Below are 21,811 nucleotides of genomic sequence, written 5' to 3' on the forward strand. Positions count from 1 at the left end.
ACCCCAGTTCTCAAGGCCCTTTCTTCCCCTTACAGAAAGCGTGCGAGAAGAAGAATGTCAATCGTGTTTGCTTTCCCAAGTTGACAGATACTTTACGTGGCCCATATATATATATTCCCTGAGGGGTGATGCTATTTCAAATCACGATTTGTTATGGTTTCCTTTTCAATAATATTTCACAACAAATCAAGCCCACCAACCACCTTCCCCTCCCTTCCCTTCCCTTCCATCTTAATTGATGAAAAGATTGAGGAACATCAAGATCATGATCTCCCTTTTCCCGCACAACAGCAACAGTAGCCCATTTCATCGAGTGTGTTAGGGATACAGCTTTCAAGCTAATTGACCATGAAATGAAACATGGCTTGCATAAAAAGAGCCGTCTTAATTATACGTATGAAGTTTGCAAGGAAGAGTTCCTTCCTGCTATTTATAGTTGCAGTTGAAACATGCGTAAGTATGGATCATATACGTGCTATCATAACACGTACAATCAATCAATCAATAAACTCTCTAGGTAACCATCATTGTTAGGCATGGAGTAATTAAAGTTTAAAAAGGCTGGGAATGCAGCTCAATGCGTCGGTATAGGCTATGAGTGGATTTTGTTTTTATTGTCATTTAAATTTCAAATCGGAAGGAAAACACTGGGATGGGTGCATATCTTTTACATTGCATGACTACTACGTACGTCTGCGGATCGATGCTTTATTTTCTGGTTTCTTTCATTATGCTCTTAATTGGTTTATTAATCTCTGTTAATGGATTGATCATGTGTTCTAATATCAAGAGTACTGCTAGAGTTATAATTTCATGGTCTCCTTCGGATTCTTATACGCTGAAATGGAATGTGGATCGTGACTTCTCTCTACTGGCAAGCCTTGTCCCAACTGGTATCGGAGGGGCTCTTCGCGATCACAAGTTAAGGTCCGGTGTTAGGTTTTTTCTCTACTCTTGTTGGGATAAAAAATTCAAATGAAACTAAGATTCTAGTTGTGATTAAAGCTCTGGGATTATTTTCTTCACGAGAGGTCTTTTTTTTGGAGTAAAATCCATCTTAAAATCTGACTCTACTAGTATGATGAGGAAGCCATGTAATAGACCACAGAGATTTCATGATATTTTCATCCTTGCAGCTCGTTTTTCTTCTAATTTTCTTGTATCCTTGGAAGCTGTTGTTGCTGTAATTATATTTGTTTTCGTGTTTTACGAGTGTTTTTATAAAAAAATATTTTTTTATTTTAAATTAATTTTTTTAATTTAATTTTTAGATTGTTTTAATTAATATGTTAATGTTAAAAATAAATTTTTAAATATTATTTTAATATATTTCTTAATAAAAAATATTTTAAAAATTAAATTATTATAACATCAGACACACTCTGTATTACCGGTTTGGTGTTCTTTGCAAAGAAGAAATTAAGGACATAATGATTTGTTTTTTGTTTTTTCCTGTACTTGCTGCTTGGCACTATCTTGTAAACCGTTGCTTTAGAATTAAGGCTTGCTTAATTACTGCTCAAAATATTGATGATGGTTCATTCACATGCAATAAAACATATTCTTGAATCAACTTGTATTTTAGTACTTGAGATTGAGTTTTTCTCCGAAACAATCTTGGAAGCATGAAATTTAGAGAGTTCATAAGAAAGGGATGGCTAAATCCGACCATTAAACCTATTTTTTTAACTTAATGCTATCATTCATGAGTAATCAAGTTCCATGGACATCGAGATCACGGAATCAGATGGCAATCTTGTTTTTCAACAAATGGGTCACGGGCTGCTTAAATTAAGGTTAGCAGCACGAGGGAGATTAACAGTACTATGCATGCTTTATTCAAAGGAGGCAGACGATGTCCCAGACAGTGAGCTTTTTTTCTCTATTCTAGTGCTCGTATCATTGTCATCATGAGATCACAGCTGGATGAACAAGATCTAATATAGAGCCATTTCTGGGTTGAAAATCTATAAACAGGCATTACCTCTCAGCTTTAAAATTAAAATATTTTCCAACTTTCCGTCAATGTGATTCAATGCCATGTCAAACTTCCTGTCAAATTTAATTTCAATAACATCCCTTAATTACGAGTGTAAAATGTAACAGTGCCTTGTTCTAATCTTAAAGGCATATATGTATATGTTGTAATTAAATTCAATTTAATTTAAGCGGGAACCGTGTGAAAAAAGATATAAATGATTTGCTGATAAAATAATATTTAAGTTTGGTAATTCCACACATGAAACCAGAGCTCACAGTTGATGAACAGAGTAGAAACGAGATGATAAGATTAAAAGGCTCTTTTTATATCATCAAATCAATTTTATTTGTTAAGTAGTTATGTTGTTCCCATCCATATAACATATAAAATAAAATAAAAACTAGAAAGGTGTACTGATCCCATCCCCGCAGCTCTTGAATTTTTTTTAATTCTGCTAAGTTGTGCTAATGGAAACAACATAATCTTTTAAATTTTAATAGGTTAGATTGATAGAAACAACACAACTATTTAAAGAACACCATTTTCCTTTTTTTTTTTCTAAACTGTACCAGTCTGCTAATTTTTTGTTTTATTTTGATGGTATTTAAAAAAAAAAAAAAAAAAAAACTCCAATAGATGTAGATTGTGGAGGTGGCATTATATGCCCTAGCTAGGTACATAGAAGAATTATGATCACACTGGGAAAAGAGGCTGGCAAATAATCACTGTGATCTTTTGACATGAAAGGAATTAAGGAAAGTTTAAAAGACTCTGCATCTTGCACGGTAAAATTACTTTTTAACTCTTAAGGTAAATTTACTTAATGTTTTAATGTTGGTGGTTATAATTATTTTTTAAAATATTTTTTATTATTAAAGTTTTTAAAATAATATTTTTTATTTTTAAAAAATTATTTTTAATATAAACTCATCAAAACAATTTAAAAATAAAAAAATATTAATTTTATACAAACAAAATTCACAATCCACCTTTTAGACAGCACTCACAGACAACGTCTCAGAGATATAATTTTTTTTTATTGAGATGTATTAGTCATAAATCAAAGGATTTGACGGTCATTTTACCTCTTTGATACACAATACAACTATTAATTTACCCTGAAAAAACGTTTTTCTCACGTCAAGGGGCTTTATGGGTTTTTCAATTTTTTGTTCCATGATTACTTAAATACCCTTGATAAAATAATATTTCATAGCTTTAGATACGAGAATACTTTAGTTATTTTACTGTGATTTTTGTGTTATTCACATGAGGTGTCAGTGGTAGTTGTATCTTTTAGTATATATAAAAAATATTATTTATGTTAAAAAATGGCTAGCACGAGCCTATCACACGACATTAAATGGGCATTGTCCGCCTCTTTTAGATGGTATATACGGTGCCAAAATAGATTTGAACACCGTCGTCAATAGCAACGTTTGATGTGCCGTACCACCCTATCATGATGGTGAGGTGAGTTCGGCCAAAAGACCGTCGATTGAGATGCAGTCACATTTTTTTTTTCCTCTCTTCACTTCTAAAAAAATACATTAGCCTTTAAAAAAAAATAACGATATATTATTATTTGGTTGTTAAGTTAAATTAGGTTTTTATTTTTTTATAGCAATGTATTTGGTATTTAATAATTTATTTAGTTAATTTTATTTTTCAATTTTATTTATTGATATTTAATTTTTATATCATATTTGGTTTTTATTATTTGATTATAATATATCCGGTCTTGAATCTTTTATTGAATTAGTTTTTTTTTTAATTTTATCCATTGATATTTGATTTTTATATCAATTTTGATCATCATTTTTTCGATTGTTATTTCTAGTTTTTCTTATCTTTTTTTTTTAATTTAAATTGTTTATCAATTTCATCCTTGTAATTTGATTATTTTTTTGTAAAATTTAGTTTTTATTATCTTCAAATCTATACTTTTGTCTTCTTGTCCGTTTTTTTTTCAAGTTTATCCTTAATTATTTTGGTTAGTTGAGAATTTTTTTTTAATTTGTTTTTTATGCTATTATCCACCCTTGTGATTCCTAATATAAGCTTTTAAGGTTAGACCAAGTTGGCTTTACTAATTTTTTATTTCATCCATTATCACTGTATTAGTTAAAAATTAATTTTTTATTTTTTTTATAAAATTATCATGATGTCACGTACCAGGTCATGAATTTAACAAATTTACTAGGTTTGACTTTAGTATTTTTTTATTATTTTTTTATTTTTTTTATCTCAGGTCAATTACTAGAATCTTATATATATATTTTTAGAATATTTACATTTTCTTGATGTCTTTTTTATAATTAAAAAAATTATTAGGCGTAGCACGGACTTTAGACATCCACCTAGTACATATTATTTATAGTTTGTTTGGAAGTATGGTTAAAGTTACTTTTTAAAATATTTTTATTTGAAAATATGTTAAAATAATATTTTATTTATTTATTAAAATTTTTCTTAACAATAATATATCAAAATAATTTTAAAATATTAAAAAAAAATCAAAATTTAATAAAAAAGCCAGCATATCACAACCAAATTTTCATTTAAATAGAGCAGAAAGATGAGCCCACGTGTCCTCTTAACTGTCTCGTGAAAGCTTCTTTGCATAAAAGGTACTAAAGCCTTAGGTAAGGGACAAGTACCTTGCGTTCATGGGGCCTAGCTTTGCTGGCTGTCAATCATGGGGTACCCCTCCTCGACTCGTTTTGAACTTATCCACTCTTCGAGGAAAAAAACTACACAGTTAATTTATCAAATTATCAAGTAAACTTCCGTTTAATTATTGTAAAATTTAATCTAGGTCAGTGGATGATGACCCACCTGAGCATGCCAAGCTTAATAACACCGTGATAGAACAAAAGCTGAGAATATGTAGAGAGAAAGCGCCCAGAAATGAATGTAGAGTGGAACACACAGCTCAAATCCAATCTCTTCATTCAGTGGCATATCTTTCAAGATACTGAGTTTGCTTGTACATCGTAGAAGTCATTTCATAGGAATTGATACATTCCCTACATTTAATTTATTTTATTTATTTATTTTCTCGGAATCTTTTGTTGGATTAGAATCCAAGGAATTCCATGGGCTGACAGAGAACAAATCCAGCACTGCTCGAATAAACAGCTATACACCAGCAATTCCATGAGTTGACAATATATATAAATCTCATGAATGTGGAAGCATGTATATTGTATGGTCCAACGCTGCGCAACATTAAAGAATGACCGCAATCTGCCACTAGCTAGCCGAGGATCGCACCGTGCCAACTTGCCAGGCAAACAAGAGCACTACATAGTTTTTGTAACACAGATCTCTAGGCCATGTTTTCACATATGCATGCCCCATGAACATAGGGGCATCTTGTCTCCTCCAAGGTAAGGAACACACAAAACACGTCCACCTTTCTTTTTTTACACACACACACACACACAAATACATGTGTGTGTTAGTTATGATATAGTCCGAGGATATGCTTATTCATGTGCTGCTGTGTGATTGAGAAAACAATCATAGCTAGCACCAAAAACAAGCTAAGATAACATAAAATTAAAAAATTGATTCCAGTACAAAACTAGGGTGCTGGCAAGCACGAAACAAAGCAACAGGCTGAAGAGATAATTTTTTATAATTAACCGTTATTGGAAAAACATCATGCGACCTTAATCAATGGTCTGAAAGGATTATTGTGATGAAACCGAGATGAAGGTAGGGGCGGGCAGGTATCATACAGAGGCTTCAATTAAATAGATGAAATTAATCATTCAATAATTGTGTTTAGAATAATTCCTGGCCTTTTCCTCCTGATATTGCTATATGAATTTGCAGAAAATATTACACCATCATGCATGCCACTAAACAGAAGAGGCTCATTGGACCCCGTCCGTCACAACTCTTTCCAATATGTTATCTTTAGAAATCACAACCAAAGCATTCTCTTTTTGCTGCTTGCTTGGTAACGTAGTTAGCCATGTATTCTTACAACTTTTTATTATTTTATTTAAAATTATTTTTTATATTTTTTTTATCATTTTAAAACAAAAAACATACACTTTAAAAACAAATACATGATAAATCTCCTTCTAATAAATGAATGACTGTTGTTTTATTTTTACTCATGAACTTAAGCACATTTCCTATCATATTAATGCGATTTTTTTTATTCAACGTTGTTAAAAGGATATTTTCAAACCAGCTTGCATGCTAATCGAAGTTGAATCATCTCTCGAGCAATATCAAGATAATGCATTCAAAATAATTCAATAAAGAAGATCCAACTTCACTATTTAAATCTAGAAAATAAAATATAAAAAACTAATCCCTTGGAGTTTCAGATGGTCCTTTTTAATGATTCACGAAGGTGATTTTTTTTTGTCAATTTTAGTTAGTAAATTAAATTAATAAGTCTAAAAAAGGGGTTAAAATGAGGCAAATAAACAATATTAAAAGCTCATTTGTTATTGTAATAATAATTTTTTTATTTAAAAATATATTAAAAAATACAAAAATAAACGAGCTTTAAATCACAGAAGAGTTAATGCATGCTCGTGATTAACTGCCCTGCTGGCCATTTCAATAATTTAGGCAACCAAAAACGTAAAAATTTGCTGAATTCTTGATCGATGAGTTTGATGAGTGATGTGTATATATGAGTAACGAAATTTTAAAGCAACTAGCATTAAGTTGACTACAGTGATCGTGTTAGATGCAGCTAAGTCTATGCCTGAACCTACTAGCTACATAGACCTAGCTAGTTGGCTAGCTCACCATGACAAACCTGCTGTCATCAAGCAATACACACCTGGGTATACATACATGCATGTAGGCCACCATACACTACGTACGTAGAGCCCTTCAAAACCTTATTCATATTCATCATCTGAAATAATTTAAAAATAATTTGAAATAAAAACAATTTAAAAACGTTTTTCAAACCAAGAACAAACACACAATTACATTAAAGAAGTGAATCCACAGTGGTATATATCTACATCAAAAGCTGACACGGGAAGATTTTAAGTTTTCAGCAGATTGGATTTTACATGACTGGCATGTAAATGGACAGATATAACGTTTCAGGAAGGCGTGAAAGGAGAAGAAGAAGAAGAAGAAGAAGAAGAGATTTCCTCGGTGTGTTTACAGCTGTGCTTGCCTAAACAAGGAAATCTACACTTGGCTATGGAATCAAAGATGCACCAACCCAGCTAGCTGGATAGTCTAGGCTTGTACCTCATCAAGTGGAGCCATTGTACTTGAAGTTAGTTTAATTGCTTCACTGTTTACAATTCAAGGATGAACGAACTACTTCCTTTCTTGCCTCTAATTCAAAGATGAACTCCTTTTTACCTCCTTGACAGGTCTTATCATGAATACGGTGTTAATGCGAATTTTGAAAGTTAACGACCTAATATTATATCAATTTATAGAGGTTCGCATTTATCTTTACAGAATCAAATAGATATGATTCTTATACGGTTAAATAGATATGATTAGCGTACTGTTACACGTTATGTAAAGTATCAACATTAATTTTTTTAAAATATAAAAAACATTTTAAATAATTTGGATCCGGATCCGACAATTATATCAAGCCCAAGCGTCTGGGTCTAGCACATGCCTGAGTTTGCCAACCATGACAACCCATGCATGGGTTTGACACTGAACATGGTTGTCAAACCCAAAACGCTTGGATCTAGAGTGATTGCTAGATCTAGGTGCAAGTCTTATATTTTTTTGAGGCTAGCTTGGTGTGGATCAACCTGAAATTTTTTATTAAAAAATTAAAATTTTAATATTTCATACGAAAAAAATTGAGAAACAATCCATATAGATATAAACTAAAAGACTATTTCAAAATGTTTTTTATTCCACATTGAAAAAGATATCATCTTATCATATTAAGTTTGAGTATTTAAACAAAAAAAAGTTTTTATTCCACACTGTGTTTTTTTTCTTGTAAACAGAGAGTGTGTATGTTAATGGGCTTCAAATCCTATACCGCAAAAATAAAATATTTTTCTAGTATTTATACAGTAAATTTTGATATGGGCTAATAACTAACTGAAAATGATGAAAAAATTGGTCTCTAGCTATTGAAAAAAAAAAAATCTTTCTCGGGTTCTGCTAGGTCACCCGAGTTTCAGGTTGACCTGCCATGTCAGACCTGGTCTAATAATTATGCTTAAACAGCAAAAGGCGAGCTTGGGAGTGTTAATTGTAACTTATTCCCTTGTTCTCTAGTTTAATAAAACTAGTTAATTGATCCTTAAAATTTCAAAATATAGATTTAGATTTGTTTTTGCACTGTTATTTTTGATCTAGTTTCTGAGTTTGACAACTATGCCAGACTCATACATCTTTTTTTGAATGTTGAACACAAGACGCTTGATCTGGCAGCTATGCCAGACCCAAATATGGTTGCCAGACCCAAGACACTTTTGCTAGCATGATTGTCAAACTCAAGTTGCTTAGACCTGACGTGGTTGCCAGACTCAATGCATTTGGGCCTGAAATGAGTTACAAACCCAAAATATCTTTTGTCTGGCATGGTTGCCAGACTTAAACACGGGTCTGACATTGTTGGCACACACATTCATAAAATTCACTCATTTTTGTTATCAATCTCTAATTTTAGTAAAGAAATCATTTATAAAATTATACAAATTTAAATAGTCAAAATGACAATAAATCCTTTACATGTACAATATTTTCTTTTCTTCTGACATAATTTATCAATTCAAAAGTTTTTTCTCAAAACCATATATTTTAAATTTTCGTATATACGAATAGTTATAATGTAGAATAAACTCTCTTTGTAGTAAATTTTGACAATTAGATTATACAACATCTCAAATTTTAAAAAGTACAAATCTTTTAAAAAATTATCCAACATTTAGATGAAAAACATAAAATTAATATTTTCATTCACAATGCATACAAAAAAAGAAAGTTTATTTTTGAAGACTTGAAATAAATTACTTAGAAGTCAACATTTTTTTCTATTATTTTCTCTTCGAATGTAACAAATTTATAAAATAAATTACACAAATAAAAAAGAGTTTGCAGTTAAGTTCTACTGTATATTAGTGAAAAATCATGTTTGAATGATGCATTATTTATTTTTATAGTCCAATCATATTTTTAAAAAAAATTAAATTTTTTAATCCAGACGCTTAGGTCTAGCATAGTTGCCATGAGTGCTATCTTTTTGTTTGGAAAGAAAAGAGAAGCTAAAAAAACATGTAATAAAAAGATGAAAAATAAAAAATAAAATTACTATTATAATTTACAATAAAAAATTCTCTGTCATGATTTTTTCACCTCATTTATTTTATATTATAATAAATAACAATGATATATGTATAGATCACCGTAAAGAAAAGAAAAGGTGAGATAGGATGTCATTAAACACATAGGAAAGAAAAATAGCCACCCCCAACTAAATGACCAGGACATGACTTGAATTCGCAGTCTCTTGTGAGAAAAAGTCAGGGCCCCTTCTCCCCGAACTACAAAGAAACACGATCCTTCTTCTTCATGTATACTTGAGAGATTTCTTTATGCAGTCCAGAAGGATAGGCGAACTATTCACTGATTGAAACAGGCTACCTGTCACTGTTTAATTTTAAACATGGGAGGCCAAGGTCAGAGTAATGTTCTATTCAATGGCGCCATAAACAATACCCATAAACCTGTTAACAGAGAAGAAAGGAGTGCCTGAAATTCACCGTCAACGTTTATTATAAGTTTTCACTCCTCTGCACGTAGCTGCTTCATATGTTGTATAATCAGTAAAACCCGGCTCAGCTCATGAATTGTTTTAAGGACCAAGGCGTAGATGAATCAAAATGAGTGATCTGGGTCTAGCCAGGTTTTATAACACCTAGTTTTTAGACCTTAAAATTAACATTCTTGATACGTTTTCTAATATTTCATGACTTGGATAGCTTCATATAGCAGACTGTAAATCAGATAATGCAATTTGTGTCGCTTGAACTCTCAAGCTGTGATTAGAATAAAAAACCATAATTTTTTTTATTTTTATTTTTATTCAAACTACAGTTTTAACCATTATATGACAACGTAGATAAACAGGATCTAAGTAGCACATGGATATCAGAACAATACAAGTCATTGTCTTTTTTTCATGGAATTTATGTTTTTAAATCATATTCGAAATTAAAAAAATATTACTTTTATATATTTTTTTAAAAATCACTTTAAAAACATACATTACTGTAACGGGCACTACCATCTTCACCATGATAATCATCAGTCAGCCACAACTTGTCCATCTTAATTGAGATGTTTGACCAACTAATTAACAGTAGCATACAGCTTTAACACCTACAAAACCTCCTCAACAAGCATAACCAAAACCCCTTTATTATTATTACTAACTATTTGTTACTTTTATTATTACTACTGTCAAGGGGTAACTGACAGAGGAGTAATCAATGAGTCATGTTGATAACAGCATGAAATGAAGCCAATGAAACATCATCATCATCCTATGTCCTAGGATTAGGAACTAGGAAGAAAGAAGATTACACATTTCATCCATGACTTCTTTCACTGTACTACCACCACCACTGTATTTTGTTGGTGTAATGTCTGTCTAATGTCTAAACTACAACTCATCACCTACCACTGATAACTCCTTCCCTTCTCTCTCCCCACCACCAGTGCCTTCACACATAAAAAACCACAATTTTCCATGTTCATCATCTTCTACGCTTTACCACAACCAACAACAAAACCCTTTTCTTCTTCTTGTCATTTCTGGCTCCGGGGGGCACACGGAAAGCTCCACCTCAGCTTAGATTCACTCTCACATTTACCTCTTTTGGAAGGAAATCTACTCTTTTTAGCCATTTAATTTTGCCTTTTGGCTGTTGGGTGTCTTCTAAATGTGTTGCTTTTGACATTGGTTTTTGGGTTTTGTTTAGTCTTGAGATCTGGAGTTTTGAGGAGTTGGTATGGTGAGGGGGTTTCAAAGATCTATATTTTGAAGGTTTCTCCTGTGAAGTTCATTATACAGAGGTGAAAAGATTCAAGCTTTTTCTTCGCTTTTCACTTCTTTTCCTTTTCTGCCTATTAATCCTTGCTCATTTTTATGGAAAGGATTGTATTCTAATTGAAATGTTTGTTGATGTCTATTAAAGGATATTGTGATTAAATTGACAATTTTTTTCTCTCTATTTTTGGGATAGTCCTACTCTACTGTGTTATTTGATCCCACTGAAATGCTTGTGTTTATACTCATTTTCTTTATTTATACGGTTTATGTAGCTGTAGTCCTGAATTTGGTTAGTTTTTCTTTTCCTTTAGTGGAAAAGAGTTTTGTAATGTCTCTGCTGGAGAGGTAGTTATGCTATTCTTACTGTAAGATTCTGCAATGGTGGGACTGCTTTTTTTATACATTTCATGTTAATTATGTAGGGTTTGGATATCTGAAAAGACAAGATGGCCAGTGATCTAAATGCGGAACTATCCAAGAAAACTGCCATTTTGGGTCTCAAGGTCTGGGAAGTGATTGGAATTTGTGTTGCCTTGTTTATCGTTATCATCCTCTCTGTACTGTCCTTCTGTTTAACTTCACGGAAGAAATCTAGAAGAGATAGAAACCATCTTCCACCAAGTCAAATCCCAACTGTTTCGAAGGAAATTACGGAAGTTCGGGTGGAACAAGTATCGACAAATGAGTTTGTACCTCGTGATGGGATTCTCCTGACAATTCATGACAAGTCCAGTGACAAAGAATCGGATAAGGTCTTGGTTCATCTGGGTATGGGGAAAGTGAAGAATGGAGACAATATGAGTCGGTCAGGTTCTTTTCATCATTTAGAGAAAGACTGTGGATCACAATCAGGTGAAGAAGGGAGTTCTGGAAAAGTAACTGTATACAAACCTTCTTCTTCATACCCCATCACTGCTCCTTCTCCATTGAGTGGCCTGCCTGAGTTTTCTCACTTGGGTTGGGGTCACTGGTTTACACTGAGGGATCTTGAACTTGCAACAAACCGGTTTTCAAAGGAGAATGTCCTTGGTGAGGGTGGATATGGAGTTGTTTATCAGGGACATTTGATTAATGGCACTCCAGTGGCAGTAAAAAAGATCCTGAACAACTTGTGAGTTTGAAATAAGCTTTATGGTTTTTCTAATCGATCCTTTCTCATCACTCAAGTTTTCTTTACTCACAACGTTTTAATTCTCCTTTAGGGGCCAAGCGGAAAAGGAGTTTAGGGTGGAAGTTGACGCCATTGGCCATGTCCGACACAAGAATTTGGTTCGTCTTCTGGGATATTGCATAGAAGGGACACACAGGTAACATTTTTCTCTTCCATATAGGATGCCATATAGTTTAGACTTGAGATCGGTTGCTCACATGATTCACTTTGGGCCTTACGCTCTACGCGTCAACTCAGAATCAATAGAACGGTTCTCTTTTGTAGCTTTAGTATCTCAGAGCTAGTTCGCTTGCCAGTTATTATAAATTGTTTAAGTTATCATTATGATCTAATGCATATATTCGTTGCAGGATATTGGTGTATGAGTATGTCAACAACGGAAACTTGGAACAGTGGCTTCATGGAGCTATGCGTCAGCATGGGTATCTTACTTGGGAGGCCCGCATGAAGGTTCTACTTGGCACGGCTAAGGCGTAAGTCAATTCTCTTTAATCCCTCTCTGGCCTTCAGGTTCCCAAATGACATGGCATGTTTCTTGCAGTCTTGCCTATTTGCACGAGGCCATTGAGCCAAAAGTGGTGCATCGTGACATCAAGTCGAGTAATATTTTAATTGATGACGACTTTAATGCCAAGGTTTCTGATTTTGGCTTGGCCAAGTTGCTTGGAGCTGGAAAAAGCCATGTGACGACTCGAGTTATGGGAACCTTTGGGTAAGTATTTTCTGACTGTACTTTTACTGGCTCATTCATTATGTTTCTTATTCATTAATGGAAGAGGATCATCACCTCTGAAACCAATCCCTTCTTGCCTTGACAAAACAAAATCTTTCAGATATGTGGCTCCTGAATATGCAAATACTGGACTTTTGAATGAAAAGAGTGATGTTTATAGCTTTGGGGTTGTGCTCTTAGAAGCAATCACTGGTAGAGATCCTGTAGACTATGGCCGCCCTACTCATGAGGTATGCTACTTTATATTTGCAGTTCTCACCGAAGTTTTCTAAGCTGCCTTGATTATCATCTAGAAACTACAGCAATCCAAATTTTCTATCATGGTTACTAAATGCCCACTCAATTTCGGGGTTCTAACCTGGCCTAAAATTAACTTCACTTTTGTCCATTGCCTTTGCTTTTTGATAAGGTATGCTTGGTGAGTGGACTTACTGGTTCTGTGTTCAATAGATAGGCTCAGTGACAGAGTGAGAGTTCTTGGAAGAAGCTCTTTTATTCCTGTATTCTGCTTTGCTTAAAGAAATGCTCTAAAACTTAAATGCCTTAACTGGTATTTGGACAAACCAAAGACAGTGTTTGACCTGACGGAAAATCACATTATTGATCAGCTAAAAATGTTAGATATGCATTTTGAGGGCAAACTACGTGGTTCTTGAATTATTACATTCTACAACAGAATCACTTAGCAAACATTACACCCGTTTAAAGAGTTGGATAAGATGAATTGACTTAAAGTTTGTTTCTTCATATATGTGCTTGGAGCAAAACATGATGATGAATTAAACTATAAGCCAGTGAACATTGAACATTAAGGACTTCTTATCTATTTCTGTTGCTTTTGCATCAACTATCCCTTAGCCTTAAAGAAAAGATGAACCAAAAAAAATGTGATGATATTTTTTAATATGATCTTTACTTGTACTAGTCAGGATGCATTCCAAACTGGACATCAAAGACCAGAAGGAGAGATGGGGAATTATGAGGTTTTGTTATTATTATTGATCAGGGGTAACAGTACTGTATAGAATCTTACGAATAAAAAAGTGAACTATTTAAATTTTTCTAGATACCGGCAGCCTACTATACCATCAAGTTTCCAATATTAGCCTGTCTAGGTTCTTTCAGTTTCAAACCTGATCATGTCTAGTTGATTTTAACATAGACTCTTGGGAATTGTTGTTCTGTATCATTACTTACCTTGTAATTATTGAGGCCATATGTTCAGTAGCTGAAAGTTTATTTGCTTTTAACAGCTTTTGAAGTTGTGTTGATCATTAAATCATCCTGGCAGGTAAATCTTGTAGATTGGTTGAAAATGATGGTCGGAAACAGACGGTCTGAAGAAGTAGTAGATCCAAACATTGAGGTGAGGCCATCAACAAGAGCTCTAAAACGTGCCCTCTTGACAGCTCTGAGGTGTGTTGATCCAGATTCTGAAAAAAGACCTAAGATGAGCCAAGTTGTTCGAATGCTCGAGTCTGAGGAATATCCTATTCCAAGAGAGGTTTGTATTTTGTTTTGTTTCTTTATTCCAAAACATATCTTGATCGATTGCCAACCAAAATCATTTTTGAATAAGATAAAAAATAAGGAACGTGTAATTGCTGGCATCCTTTGTTTTTTGCTGCTTTGCACAAGATGGCGTGCTATTCCAGCCAAAAAAAATAAAATCACTGATGGTGCTATCTCCATCTTCTCACGAGTCTTATCTCTTTATGTGCTTGAATTTGAGTTATTGCTTGATTACGTTCTTTGATTTTTGCTGCAATGCACACAATGGTGTGCCATTCGAGCCAAAATATAATTACTGATGGTGTGACCTCCATCTTCTCAAGTCTTCAGTGCTTTTGTGCTTGATAAGGAATTACTGACAACTCAATTTCAATTTTAAACTCTACTTTATGAAATTTGTTGTAATTTTTTCAGGATCGGAGGCATAGAAGAACTCAGGGAGGCATGGAAATTGAATCTCAAAGGGAGAATTCTGACACGGATCGCAGCGACTATCCAGGTTCAAGAACTGAAAGCCGGCCAACTTGACAAACGTGAGATTCATTTAGGGAATCCAATACTGTTGATATCTAGGACACTGAACAGTGGGACAAGTGATTTTTCCTTCTATCCTCGCCTTTTTTTTTTTTTTTTTCATTTTGTTGTAGGGGGGGAGGTGATTTGTTTCTGTTTTTTTATTGACTTGGTATTGTGAAGAACGTATGTTACTGGGGCCTAGGGGTGTGTACAGAACTGGGTAAGCTATTCAAATATTGTTTGATGAAAGCCTACTTTTCTACAGCCTCCCTCTCCTTGCTGGTCCAAAATTTGCACCATGGAACCTCTGTCAAACCAGCTAGTTTTGCCTTTGCATTCAACGGGACCCATAAAAGACAAGCGCATCTGATTCTTGAATTAGCGTTGCTAACTAAGTTTGCTTTTATGCAAATGAACCCAGGACAGATCAAATACCGGAAACAGAGAGAATGCAGCAAGTCTTTTTTTTGGTACAAAGTAGAGGCTCGAATCCTGGACATTGAAGGGATGGGAGGCATCGATGTTATTTAATCCATTAATAACAGCCTAAAGGCTACCTTCTTTACAAAAATCACTTGGGATGATCGTTGATTTGGCTTCTCTTTCAGTGAGCTGTATGTACCAACAACACCGATGCCTGTTTCCTCTAACATCTTCCTCTTGCCAGTGAGCTATTCTGGGAGGGTTAGCGCTTCACTGAGATGAATGTTGCTCACATTCAGTCGATCAATTTAGATGCCACCCTAATTAAGGTCCCAACCAGAGAGGGAAGCTACTCTAATTACTTGGCAAACCAACACATTAACAAGCCGCATTCAGTGATTGCATCCATATAGACTCTCAACGCTCATACTTAATGATTTGACAAATCTCAAACATCTTTCAACAGCTCAAAACTCAGACAGATAGTTTCCTGTTCAACACACACACAAGGCTAGTTCATATGCTACTACTCTAAAGCACAAGACCAAAATATCCGTCCTGTATCATTGCCTCCATTACAAGACCAATTTATTATCTAAATCATGAGACCGGAATAACTTTATAAAATACAAACTAAAATAAATTATAAAATTTAATTTTTAATAATCTTCTTAATCAATCCAATATTAAAGAATAAAATTAAAAAAAATCAAATAAAAAAATAAACAAAAAAATAACCTAAATCAATCCAGATCAATCCGCTAAATCCGAGTTAGGAGACCAGGATAACTCTATATAAAACAAATCAAGAAAAATTATAAAGTTCAATTTCTAATCAACACAATGTTAAAATATGAAATTAAAAAAAAATTCGAAAAAAAAAGCAAAAAAACCCTAGTCAACTTAGCTAATTTGTAAAACTCGCGAACCCGATTATAAGATTGTGATAATCTCATAAAAAGTAATTAAAAAACAATTATGAAGCTCAATTTTCAATTAACTCAATGTTGAATGATGAAATTGAAAAATAATTTAATTAAAAAATGACTCAAGTCAACACGGCTAACCCGCAAAACTCGTGATTCAGATCATGAGATCGGAATAACTCCATCGAAATAAATTATAAAATCCAATATATAATAATATAATATTAAATGATGAAATTGAAAAAAAAATTTAATTAAAAAAAAATTGAAATTAAAAAAAAAAGGTCAATTTTTTTCGAGGAATAAAGTAAAAAAAGCCTTGGCATTTCACTCTTCATTGCTGAAGGGAAATGCCAGGCTATGTTAATAACACCGAAACACAAGAAGAAAAATGAAGGTTTTTGACGTAGCTCAGTTGAAGCAAGCAAACATCATCCATGCCCCATGCCATACGAATTCAAGAACCTGCAAACATCCAGAACACAAGCAAAGATTCAGTAGCCTCATGGTATGCAGTGCCAAATAGAAAGGGATCAACCATATTGATCAAGTTCAGTAAACTGCCTCATTCTCTTTCGAACATAAAGCAAGCCTCAATTCCTCACGCTGCATATAGGGGAAGACATGCGACAAATAAGTAAACAATAATTGGAATAACAAAAGCATAACATAACTTAGTTATGAAAGGTAAATTAAGATTACCTGAAAGAAAAATGCATCCGAAAAAAGTAACAAAAACGAACACAACTGCCAAAAGCATCAGACATGTCAGTAGAAGATTTCATCCTACTGGACGATAAATCAGGAAGTCGAGCAATTCCCTCTGTTGTCTACTAAGGCTAACGAACTGAGGTTTTAGTTCTTGCACCATCTGCAATGCTACTGCAAAGGGGTCCCTGAGTATTAGCAGTCCAACAACTGGAATAGCTGCAATTAGTCCTCGGAAGGTGCCTGAATTAATGTTTTGGGCAGCTAATGACAAAATTATGCAGAAATGAATGATGGTATTAACAGGATCCGAACCAAGCATCAAAGAGAACATCATGTACCTCTGTTGACAGAGCCAGCAAAATCACAACAGTGATGCACCTAACAACCTGAGCCATGAAAACAAAATTAGTTAGTCAAACATGCACCGGAAAGAAACACGCATATACAGGCAAATGAATATATAATTTGTTTAATAAAAATTTAAACAATCACCTTCCTCTCAATCACTAACACATCTTAATAACGGCATGATAATGGAGAGAAAGAGGCAAGGCAATTACAAAATAAAATGACCATAAAGCCTAGAAAGCATTTTAAAAATGGAAAAAGACTTGCATATAGAGGCACAGGAGAGGAGAAAAGATGGAGCAATGAGAATAGGAAAAAAGTGGTAGTAAGAATTGAAGAAGCCAAAACAATCAAATGACTAAAAAACAACCAAAGAGAAAATGGGACCTTCAAAGCCTCCTTCAAACCCATAAGAACATTACTTAAGTAATTAAAAAACATAGGTTAAAACTCCCAAAATAGCACATAAATTCAAATGAAATTAGAAAAAGAAATCTGGTAAAGAATCTTCAAATGAGGCATCCAAATGGCCTCAAAAGTTTGGCTGAGTAAAGAATCACCAAATCACGCATACAACAGGCCTTAGAAGCCGGAACTGACTAATATTTATTGTCACAGAGAAGTCTCAGAAAAAAAAGCATGATCTCACCAAGCAATAATTCTGGGAAAACTGGAGAAACTCACTTCTTTTCGTTCAAAGCAAAAGCAAAAACCTAAAGAATGACATTGTCACCTGGCCTGGAAGACCCATCATCTCTCCAGTTTACAGTCACCTTTAAGTTCCAAGCCACCTGAAAACTTCAAAACAACCCATACTGACTAGTCTATCTATCACATGCAAATATTGCCCTTGTCATGTTTTGCTAGCCAACAGTCAGAACCAAGGTTGCATTACAGTTAATATGCGTGAAAAAATGCAAATGCAGATTGATTCCAAGTTGTTGTTTAGAACATAAGGTGCTGTTTATGTGTTAACTTCATTAATTAAGGTCAGCAAGTTTCAGCAACTGTGGGTGTCAATGGCATCGGATCCAGCCAAGAAATAGTAAAGGTGATGTTCATGAGGATTCAATGGCATCGGATCCAGCCAAGAAATAGTAAAGGTGATGTTCATGAGGATGGAAGAGCGTAGAAAATGCCACAAGTTTCCTACCAGGAAACGATACAACTAACTGCCCAATTTATAGTATTTGCTTCAAGAAAGTCTACATGCTATCTAGTTACTAATGAAAAAGTAAAAATTTTATTGTCAAGAAGAAGAAGATGATGAACATAACGATCCACATTTGTGATTGATAGAGTCAGCAGTTCAAGCTATGTAATCTAAATGAAGAATTTTTAGGAGATTTTACATGCAGAAATTGAATAATATGGAATTAGAAAATACAACAACCAAATAAAGAATAAAAGATCTGAGAAAGACAATAAGAATCGCATCACAAAGACAAAATTACCTTTGCAGGTTGACCATTTGGACTTGGCAATGAGTAAGAAATTGAGATCTTCTATCTTTCCAAAACTCAGAAAGCAGATTCATGTTTCCCCCAATCCCTCAGCTAGTATGTCACCAACGCCATCTTTGGTGCTAAGATCAACATATGCCAACATCCCCTCACCCTTTTCCTCCATATCAGCAGAGCCAATCAACAACCCATGGGTCATAGCATCTGGGACCCAACCCTTCTCCAACATCAAGTCTAACAGTCGACGAGCATCATTTTTATTGCCCTCTTTCCACATGCCATTAATAAGTATGTTATACATGGCTGAATCTAGAACTTCACAGTCAGAAGCAAGTTTATCAAGTGAAACCGAAATCAAGTACAACTGAGAATGCTTGGCCAAACATGACAGTAGATTATATAATGTGTCTGAATCAGGTACTAAACCCTTATTAACCATCACATTGAGAAACATAGAGCAATCCTTTATTCGATTTTGTGCAATCAAGCTCTGTATCAAAATGCAATATGCTTCTGTATTAAGATTGCCACCCTGAACCAACATTCGTGAGAGAAAGGCTAGCACATGTCTTCCCTGCTCTGATTTAGACAATCTGAGCATTACATAATTATATGTAGCATTGACACAAGAAGTACCAGAGTTATAAGCCAACGATTGTAGCCTGACAGCTTCACCAATCATTCCCATGTCACAAATACCCTTGATAAGCATAATAAATGGCAAAGACTGAAGAGAACATCTGTTCTCAGACATGTAGCAAAATACTTTAACAGCCTCTAGATACTTTTCACCCCTGCATAGTCCTTCAATTAGCTCAGAGTAAGAAGCAGGATCTAAAATCCAGCACTTGGCATGAAGCTGAAGAAATAGCTGCAGAGCATCTTCATACTTGCTTAACCTACAGTTGCCAGCAACAAGAGCAGAATATGTGGCATAGTCAGGAATCAAAGAAGATATAATCATTCTGCCTAGAAGTTCGTATGCTTTCACCATTTCCTCCCTCTCACAAAGCCATCTGATAAGAATGTTCCAAGAATCGCAATCATCAATATTTCTCTCAGACATCTTCTCAAGGAGACCTTTAGCCATGAGAAATTTATCAGCATCACAACAACATCTGAGCAATGCATTATGTGGAGAAGTTTCAAGCACATGTTTATCTTCCAAGAGTTTAACAGCTTCATTAGTCTTCCCTAATTTACAAAATCCATTTACAACATCCACGAAAACATTATTATCACCTTCCAACTGACTTTCCATCATCTCTTCAAGAAGGTTTACTGCCTCATCCAATCTAAGCTGCTTGCACAAACACTGTATCAAAGCTCCATAAATAAAAGAATCCGGGGTAAAATTAGATTCTTTCATCTTCCTGAACAGCCTAATCCCCTCTTCCAGTCTATCTTCCCTACAAAACAAAGGTATTGTAGTTCTATAAAAACTTAGTTCAGGCAGGCATCCGAGTTCCAACATCTCATGCAAAATGGAAACTGAATCATCAACTCTATCATTGGCGATGAGACCTTTTATTACTATCTCAAAAGTCTTACCATCAGGACGGCACCCTTTCTTGTTTATTCTCCTATATTGATCCAAAGCAGAATCAACCCTATCTGTCTCAAACAAAACCTCCAGCAAATAATTCAAAGTATCAATGCTAGGTGGCACTCCTGCTTTCACCATCTCCTTATAAACAAAAACCACATCTTGAAACCCTCTCTTCTCTTCAACAAGAGCACCCAAAACAAAATTAAACACATCAATTGAAGGCTTAATACCAGCCAAATTCATATTAAAAAGAACACGCATTGCTTCATTAAGCCTACAATTTCTAACAAAAGCATCAACCAATGAAACAAGAACATCTTCTTCACCTGTGCACCTCTCTTTTACCATATTTTGACAAAACCCCTCCATTTCCTCAGCATTGCCAGCCATACCCAGCTTGAAAATTATCCAATAATAAGTATCAGCAGTGTGGTTAAACTTTCTTTGAAGGGCAGCCCATTTGAATATCTTAACAGCAGAGTTAACATCACAGGTGCTTTTCAAAACCTCAATTAAGTTATCAGGGTACAATTTATTCCTCAAAGATTGAATCTTTACATCAAAATCAGGAAAGTTTGGCGTGTTTTGATTGATTTCTGGGTTAATTTGGATGGTATTAGTGCAAGATACTGAAGAAATGAATGCTTTTAGATTGACCCATTTGGGAATTCTCGTCAAGAATGTTGAAGGAGAGAGCATTGTAGTCGTCACAACTATTAGTTTGTTTCTTTTTAAGGTTGAACAAGGCAAAAATCGTGCGAAAGCATGTTACTTTTTACCAACACCGAACAAGGGGTACTGATGTGCGACTGACCTGACAAGGGAAGCACCTGAAAGCGATCGGTTGTGCTTGTTTCAGTTGAGAATGCCCTTCCTTGGCTCAAATCTTTAGAATTAAGGACATGGTTTATGACAAGTGATTTATAGGGGGTTTTGTTCCTCTCCATTTGCTGAGAGTTCCACTTGGGCAGACCGAGTGTTGGTCCACATAATTTTAGCTATTTATTACTTTAGTACTCAAACTTATTATTTATCAATTGGGTCCATAATCCCGAGATAGTACCCTATTACTATAAAACCCGAAATCCAAATGACGGTTTGCTAGGATTGAATAGTACCCTATCAGTCCATTGGCTAGCGCTCAGCTGCAAGTAATTTTTTAAAATATAAAAATAAATTTTAAGAGCATGAAGATTTTTTTAACTGTGTTATTAAACTTGATTTAAGTGTTAATTTTAAAATTTTGTAACCTAATTCTTTATCTAATTCGAGTTTTAAACTAAATTACGTTGAATTTAGCCTAAATTAAATTGATTGAATTTGTAACACCCTACCCCATCAGTAAGATATTGTCTGCTTTAACCCATGGGCTTCACGGATTTATTCTTGACAACCACGCATAGCCTCAAAACCCATAGTTTCAAATCAATTTATTCCTTCTATT

General features: G+C 34.3%; 2 protein-coding genes across 14 annotated transcripts; one reads left to right on the plus strand and one right to left on the minus strand.

The window, feature by feature from the left end:
- The first annotated feature begins 10,361 nt into the window (after positions 1–10,361).
- On the plus strand, positions 10,362–15,211 carry LOC133693863 (probable receptor-like protein kinase At5g18500). Its single transcript, XM_062115220.1, has 8 exons — positions 10,362–11,038; positions 11,438–12,126; positions 12,218–12,322; positions 12,537–12,659; positions 12,728–12,898; positions 13,020–13,149; positions 14,211–14,423; positions 14,846–15,211. The coding sequence occupies exons 2-8, from the start codon at positions 11,462–11,464 to the stop codon at positions 14,957–14,959; spliced, it is 1,521 nt and encodes a 506-aa protein (XP_061971204.1). The 5' UTR covers positions 10,362–11,038; positions 11,438–11,461; the 3' UTR covers positions 14,960–15,211.
- A 244-nt stretch (positions 15,212–15,455) lies between these two features.
- Positions 15,456–21,270, minus strand: LOC133693861 (pentatricopeptide repeat-containing protein At1g62590-like). 13 transcript variants are annotated; one of them, XM_062115210.1, is made up of 5 exons: positions 18,810–21,270; positions 18,089–18,146; positions 17,346–17,393; positions 16,999–17,178; positions 15,456–16,902 (listed from the first exon to the last, which is right to left on the minus strand). In XM_062115210.1, the coding sequence occupies exon 1, from the start codon at positions 21,064–21,066 to the stop codon at positions 18,889–18,891; it is 2,178 nt and encodes a 725-aa protein (XP_061971194.1). In that variant the 5' UTR covers positions 21,067–21,270; the 3' UTR covers positions 15,456–16,902; positions 16,999–17,178; positions 17,346–17,393; positions 18,089–18,146; positions 18,810–18,888. The 13 variants fall into 13 exon arrangements, with proteins under 13 accessions (XP_061971194.1, XP_061971193.1, XP_061971190.1 ...); XM_062115209.1 differs by having other exon boundaries at positions 16,999–17,214; XM_062115206.1 differs by having other exon boundaries at positions 16,999–17,223.
- Between the last annotated feature and the right edge of the window lie 541 nt (positions 21,271–21,811).

Source organism: Populus nigra, chromosome 5, assembly GCF_951802175.1.
Source record: "Populus nigra chromosome 5, ddPopNigr1.1, whole genome shotgun sequence".
Taxonomy (NCBI): Eukaryota; Viridiplantae; Streptophyta; class Magnoliopsida; order Malpighiales; family Salicaceae; genus Populus; species Populus nigra.